Source organism: Lutra lutra, chromosome 4, assembly GCF_902655055.1.
Source record: "Lutra lutra chromosome 4, mLutLut1.2, whole genome shotgun sequence".
NCBI classification, from domain to species: Eukaryota; Metazoa; Chordata; class Mammalia; order Carnivora; family Mustelidae; genus Lutra; species Lutra lutra.
In genome coordinates, this window is record NC_062281.1 from 466,473 (window position 1) to 473,746 (window position 7,274).

At 63.0% G+C, this 7,274-nt stretch overlaps 1 protein-coding gene across 1 annotated transcript; it reads left to right on the forward strand.

The window, feature by feature from the left end:
* Positions 1-285: 285 nt before the first annotated feature.
* On the forward strand, positions 286-5,080 carry SLC39A4 (solute carrier family 39 member 4). Its single transcript, XM_047726039.1, has 12 exons — positions 286-766; positions 1,246-1,527; positions 1,978-2,173; positions 2,290-2,441; positions 2,531-2,702; positions 3,078-3,250; positions 3,447-3,581; positions 3,663-3,785; positions 3,988-4,042; positions 4,201-4,353; positions 4,484-4,671; positions 4,764-5,080. Exons 1-12 carry the CDS (start codon positions 575-577, stop codon positions 4,890-4,892), a joined length of 1,950 nt encoding a protein of 649 aa, XP_047581995.1. The 5' UTR covers positions 286-574; the 3' UTR covers positions 4,893-5,080.
* Positions 5,081-7,274: the final 2,194 nt, after the last annotated feature.

Consider the following 7,274-nt stretch of genomic DNA (forward strand, 5'->3'; position numbering starts at 1 on the left):
TCAGCCAGCACCTTTTCGGTTCCTCCAGAATCCAACCCCCAACAGGGACACCCCACCCCAGGCCTGGGGGGAGAGAGCCCCAGCCCCCCACCCCCTCAAAGGCTAGGGGAGGAGGGGGCGGGTGTCAAAAGCTGCCTGAGCCAAGGAAGCCAAGCAGGGCAGTGGCTGGGAGGGGAGTGGGGCAGAGCTGTGTTCAGGGCCTGTGAGGCAGAAGGTTGGGGATGGGGCCCTGTGGGGCTGGGTGGCACCCTGCACCTCAGCCCCCCTTGCTGGCAGCAGCCTCGAGAGAGAAGGTCACCTCTGCCCCTCTGCTCCCAAGAGCCACAGCCCAGGGAGCAGGTGCCAAGGCTGCCCCAGGGAGGCCCATCCTTGCCCCCCACAGGCAGCGCCTCAGACCTGACCTCCAACCGACGGCCACGGTGGGGAGGACCCACTGCTGGAATGGTTAACCCGCACCGCCTCAGGCAGCCAATCACAGTGCCCGGCAGGAAATACCGGGGAGAGGTCTGAGCCCAGCCCCAGTCCAGCCCAGAGCTCTGAGCGCGTCGTGGCGGGGGCGGGGGGGGGGCTCAGCATGCCCGGCCTGGTCTGGCTCCAGCTGGGGCTGCTGCTCGGCTCGCTGCTGGGCACCATGACAGCCCCTCGGCCTCCCCGCCTGCTACCCCTGTTGTCCTCCGACAGGGGTGCTCTGGGCCGGGCTGCGCTGGGCAGCCTGTTAAATACGCTAGCAGACCGTGTGCACTGCGCCGAAGGGCCGTGTGGAAAGGTAACTGCCCCACCCGTCGGGTCCCCAGCCCAGCCCGCTCCACCCCAGGGCTGGAAGCAAAGGGCCCTGGGCAAACTCCAGGAGGCGGGTCGAGGGGAGGCTGGGTGGCCAAGCTCCTGGGTCCTGCCTGCCGGCCAGAGCCCACCTTCATCTGCTCTGGGTTCAGACCGGCCCTCCTGCGGTTGGGGGCTGCGCTACGCACAGATAGCTCCAGGCTTTCAGGACAGCCTCCCCCGTCACCCCCAGGCCATCAGATTGGCTGTGGTGCCAGGAAGAAGCCACCCGGGGATAGAGGGGCCACTGCCCAAAGCCTCTGTGTGCGCGCGTGGCCTCGCGTGATCAAGGGGGCAGCGGCGGGAGCATGATAAGGAGCCATGAGGCTGGGCTGGGTGAGAGAGGGGGAGGGCCAGACTGGTGTGCGTGGGCCCCACATGGAAGTGGGCAGCTTCCTGAGCACAGACACCTGTGTGCGCCCCCAGTGCCTGTCTGTGGATGCCGCCCTGGCCCTGGGCAGGCCCGAGAAGCCAGGACTTGCTTCGGGGCCCATCCTAGAGCACAGACACATCGCCCGCCTCAGTGCTGCTGCTGCCCTCTACCTCAGTGACCCCAAGGGCACGTGTACGGATGTGCAGGCTGGCCACTGGGCAACTCGTGCTGACCATCTCCTGGCCCTTTTGGAGGGCCCCAAGGCCCTCACCCCAGGCCTGAGCAGACTGTTGCAGAAGATTCGGGCCCAGGCTACTGGCTGGCCCGCTGCAGAGGTGAGGGCCCTGGCAGGCTGGCCAGGAGTAGGCGGAAAGGTTCTAAAGGGATTGGCAGGGAAGGAGTCCACTTAGGGGGCTGGGCTGGGCTGCAGTGGGCAGAACATCCCTTGAAGCTTCTCAGGGTACCTGGGGGAGTCTAGGGAGGTGTTTGGGCGGCTGGGTTAGGCTGAGGGATCACACATGGATGTCCACCACCAGTCAGGGCAGAAACCTGGGGAGCCCCAGGGGGTGGCCTCATCAGACAGGGGCCACAGGGAGGGGTTGGGCCCATTGCAGGCCCTAAAGTAGGTGGGAGTTGGTGGTGGTGTTCTGAGAAGGCTGATCTCGGTCCAGGTTGGGGCAGATCTTGGGGTCAGTGGCACTGGGGACACGAGGGGCGATGGGAGAGCTGGAGGCCAGGAAGGCCACAGTGCAGGGGGTGGAGCTGAGCCCTGGCTCCTCCCCCAGGCCTGCACGGACCTGTCTCAGTTGCTGGAGGAGGCAGAAGGGGCAGGGGCTCCCAGCAGCCCTGGCCTGGTGCTGGCCGCCTTGGTGGACCATGTCAGCAGCGCGTCCTGTCTCCGCGCTCTGCCGACGCCCCAGTACTTTGTAGACTTCGTGTTCCGGCAGCACAGTGGCGAGACTCCCAACATCACACTGGCGGGTGAGGCCTCAGCTGGGCCAGAGAGTGGGCAGTGCCCCGAGTCCCCAGCTGCCATGTCCCTGGGGAGGGCAGGCCTGGAGCCCATACAGACATTGTGATTCTGTCCTCCCGGCCAGAGCTGGAGGCCTTGATGCAGCGGCTGGGGGTAGGCAGAATGGCTGAGACACCTGGTGACCACAGTGACCACGGCCATTTGAGAAATGGGGCCAACCACCAGGGCCCTGTGCCCCTTGCCACCCTGAACAGCAGCTCCAGCCTGTGGGACACAGTGAGCAGCCCCTGCACCATAGTCCTGGGGAGAGATGGGGTCCCCCAGGACCTGCTCAGGCCCCTGATCCCCTGTGCTGCCACCCCCAGGTGTGCCTGAGTGCTGAGGAAGTGATGGCTGTGTACGGGCTGTCTGACCAGGCTGTTGTGACCCCAGAGTCCTGGGCCCAGCTGAGCCCTGCCCTGCTCCAGCAGCAACTGAGTGGGGCCTGCAGCCCCCAGCCCAGGACCCCTCCTCGGGACGAGCTCAGCCAGGCAGAGAGTGAGTGCCTGTCTCCCCAGCAGTACCCGCCTGGCTGTGTCCATGGGTGTTGGGGGTACAGAGGGATGATCTCACAGGGAGGAGAGTGGCCACTGGGCCAGGGCAGGGGTGGGGAAAGCTTGACTAGGGCTGGCAAGGGGAAGTGGTCTAGGAGTAGAGGGGTCGCAGGGAAATGTGGGGGAGCCCAGGTGGGAAGGGTATCAGGCTGTAATCAGTGTAAGCAGAGGTCTGGCCCGAACCTGCCCCCCTGCCTCCCTGGCAAGCTTCTGCTTACTCCTGGACCCCACCTGCACTTCCTCCCCTGGGAAATAGGGGTGGGGGACAGGCTGAGGGAGGGGCTCTCGGCCCAGCTCATGACCTCGGCTTCCTCCCCAGGGTATCTGTACGGCTCCCTGGCCACACTGCTTGTCTGCCTCTGTGCCATTTTTGGCCTCCTGCTTCTGAGCTGCGCCAGCTACAGCACGGCCTCCCACTACATCATCCAGACCTTCCTGAGCATGGCCGTGGGCGCGCTCACGGGGGATGCCATCCTACACCTGACACCCAAAGTCAGCCTCAGCCTTCTGCTCCCTCCCCAGCCAGGAATTGCCCTTCCCAGTCCTCCCAGGCCCATCCTCCTGGAGCCCTTCCTGTCCCCCTAACCTCTCTCTTCCTGACCTCTGGCGGGGGCGGGGTGGGGGGGAGGTGGTGGAAGGGCTCTGGGGAGGCCTTAATGCACCCTTCTCAGCTCCCTTCTCCCCCCAGGTGCTAGGGCTGCACATCCACCATGGAGAGGGCCCTGGCCAGACCACCTGGCGCCTTGTGGCCATGCTGGGTGGCCTCTACACATTCTTCCTGTTTGAGAACCTCTTTAATCTCTTGCTGCCCCCGGACCCAGAGGTCAGGTGGGAGCTGGATGTGGGTGGGTGGATGGGACCCAGGCGTGGAGGCCTGACAGGCCCTGAGCCACTGTTCCCACAGGACTCAAAGGATGGGCCCTGCAGCCACAGCCATGGTGGCCACAGCCATGGAGTGTCCCTGCAGCTGGCACCCAGTGAGCTCCGGCCCACAAAGCAGCCCCAGGAAGGCTCTCGCACCGACCTGGTGAGATGGCCCTTCCTCCAGCGACCCCATACCACATCCCACAACGACACCAAGGACCCCTTCCTGCCCCCACCCCCGCTCCCACCCCAGGGCTTTTGTCCCTGGCCTCGGATGCTAGTCACAGGACCCCGCCCCTCCTGGCCTTCCTCACCTGCCTGCCCAGGGGCTCATCCACGTGGACTATTCCCCACCCCCCCCACAGGTGGCGGAGGAGAGTCCGGAGCTGCTGAGCTCGGGGTCCCGGAGCCTGAGCCGAGGTGAGCCCAGGGAAGCCCCAGAGGGATGAGGGGCCACGGATTGGGTGCGGAGCGCCAGCGCGGGCCAGGGGCTGGGGGCCGGAGGCCGGGGCCCGGGGTCCAGGGGCGCCGGGGTCGGGGGCCAGGCCGGCGCCGACCCTCGCCCACCGCGCCCGCAGAGCTGAGGCTGCTGCCCTACGCGATCACGCTGGGCGACGCCCTGCACAACTTCGCCGACGGGCTGGCCGTGGGCGCCGCCTTCGCGTCCTCCTGGAAGACCGGGCTGGCCACTTCGCTGGCCGTGTTCTGCCACGAGCTGCCGCACGAGCTGGGTGAGCCGCGCGGGCCGACCCCGCGGGGGGGGGGGGGGGGGGGGGGGGGGGGGGGGGCTGTCGCGCCGGGGGCGGAGCCTGCGCGGGTGTGGGCGGGGCGCTCGGCCTGACCCCGCCCCACCCGCCGCAGGGGATTTCGCGGCCCTGCTGCTCGCGGGGCTGTCGGTGCGCCGGGCGTTGCTGCTCAACTTGGCCTCCGCGCTGACGGCCTTCGCCGGCCTCTACGTGGCGCTCGCTGTCGACGTCGGCGAGGACAGCGAGGCCTGGATCCTGGCGGTGGCCACCGGCCTCTTCCTCTACGTGGCGCTCTGCGACATGGTCAGGGCGGAGGGCAGGAGTCGGCTGCCCTGGGGGTGAGCTGGTCAGGGTCTGGGAGCTGGTGACTGACCCAGTGCCTGCCTCTTCCTCAGCTCCCGGCCATGCTGCACGTGCGGGACCAGCGGCCCTGGCTCCTCTTCCTGCTGCACAACATGGGCCTGTTGGGCGGCTGGACCGTCCTGCTGCTGCTGTCGCTGTATGAGGACAACATCACCCTCTGATGGCCCTCCCATCCTCTCGCCCTACTCTCGGGCCCTGGCTGCTCGCTGCCAGCCCACGGCTCTCTGGGCCCCTTGCACCCGCCGGCCAGTGTGGAGCCTGCGGTGGGGTACCCAGAGAGACCCGGGCCTTTGGAGTCTCCCTCCCATTCACCCTAGCATCTTTCAATAAAGACATTCTTGTCCTTGGAGCCCAGCTGCGCTCTCCTTGCTGTTAGGAAAGTGTCTCCCACCGAGAAGGGCAGAGAGATGGGGCAGTACCTCTCTCCCGCCCTGGAGCTCTGATGAGTAGCCAGGAGAACTGGGTTAGGGACCCTCCAGGCGGCTAGCCCCAGTCCCTCTGTAAGGTGGAATCCCTGTGTCGGGACTGGAGTCAGGGAAACTGGCCAGGGTCTGCAGGTAGTGGGTGGGACCTGGTCTCCAGTCAGGACTCTGACTTGTTTGCTCCTAGCAGAAAGACCCAAACAGCCAGCAGTGCTCACACAGATGAGGGCTTGTTACTCTCTGATGAAATCCTGGCCTAGAGCCTGGAGCCAGGCAGACCGGAGTGTGGCAGTTCACTGTCCGTGGGGCCTGGGCCTCCTCCTCTTCTTCTTCTTCTTTTTTTTTTTTTTTTATTTTTTATTATTTTTTAAAAGATTTTATTTGATTATTGGACAGAGAGAGATCACAAGTAGGCAGAGAGGCAGGCAGAGAGAGAGAGGAGGAAGCAGGCTCCCCACCAAGGAAAGAGCCCGACGTGGGGCTCGATCCCAGGACCCTGGGATCATGACCTGAGCCGAAGGCAGAGGATTTAACCCTCTGAGCCACCCAGGAGCCCCTTCTTTTTTTTTTTTTTAAAGATTTTATTTATTTATTTGACAGACGGAGATCACAAGTAGGCAGAGAAGCAGGCAGAGAGAGAGGAGGAAGCAGACTCCCTGCAGAGCAGAGAGCCCGATGCGAGGCTCAATCCCAGGACCCCGGGATCATGACCTGAGCCGAAGGCAGAGGCTTTAACCCACTGAGCCACCCAGGTGCTCTGCCTGGGCTTCTTCTGACTCTCCTCCAGAAGTGTTCATCCTCTGAGTCTCCTGAGGCTGTCACACAGTCCACCACAAACTGGGTACCTTAAAGCGTACCTTAAAATTTATTTCCTTACAGTTCTGGAGGCAGAAGTCTGAAATCAAGGTGTCAGTAAGCTGTGTTCCTTCTCAGCTCTGCAGGAAGAAGTTGTCACATGAGAGTTTACTGGCTTCTGGTGGGCCCAAGAGTTCCATGTCTTGTGGCAGATAAGTCCAGTGTCTTGCTCTGTCCTATGATCTTCCTTCTTGTGTTTCTTCTCTTCTTATGAGGACACCAGTCCTGTTGGATTACCAGCTCGCCCTACTCCAGTACGCCCTCATCTCAACTAGTTCCATCTGGAATGATCTTATTTCCAAACAAAAGTCACATTCTGAGGTACTAGGGGTTAGGTTTCTAATATATCTTTTTGGGGGACACAATTCAATCCATAACATCCTTCATGGTCCAAAGTGGTTGCCAGAGCTCCAGCCATTAAATGCAGTCTCCAGGGAGCAGAAAGGAGGTAGGAGGAAAGAGCAAAAAGAGGAAGGGGTCCAGGGGATATCAGATTCAGCCTGTCGTTTACCCAATACACAGACACAAAAGTGGGAGACTGGAAGTCTCATGCTATGCTCCATGGGTCCACTCGTGCTGGAGGAGATGTGTGCTGCACCCCAGTAATCTGTGGCAAACTGGGCAGGAAGGGCCATATCTGAGAGCTCCCTGTCCTGACACAGGTAGGCAGATGCTCCAGCCTCTCCAAGAGCTATTGATTCTCCAAGAAGCTTCAGCAAGCCCACAGAAGAGAGGTGTGAGAATTACCAACTCCCTCCTAAACTCGGTCTATAATATTGAACACGTAAAGATGGCCTCCTGGCACGGAAGGAACAATGTCGCCCCAGGAGCGTGGTCTGGACTGTAGTGTCCACTAGCCACAGGGACCAAGCTTCAGGGTATGAGGGAGAACAATTACGTTTGGGGGGCAAGGAGGAGGAGGAGAGCCAGAAGAGGCCCGGCCCTTCTGGAGGAGGGGAGCTGAAAGCCTGAGTCGCCCGGGCGTGTACCCACATTCCCCAACCTCCTCCCCCCCAGCCTCGGACCATCTTTCCTGCCCACACTACCCCTCCCCAGCAACTTCAAGCCCCCACCTCCGCTGACAGGCCCCCACTTTCATCTCCCACTGAGAGACTGGATCCACCTGGCAGGCTCTCCTGTGTGCTTCCCCTCCCCCCACCTTCTCTTTCCCCTCATCTGACCCCCCGCTGTGCTCCCAGGGACTGTGCTCCGTCAGCATCTCTAGCCCTCTCCGCACTGACCACCTCTGTCCCACAGACGAGCTGG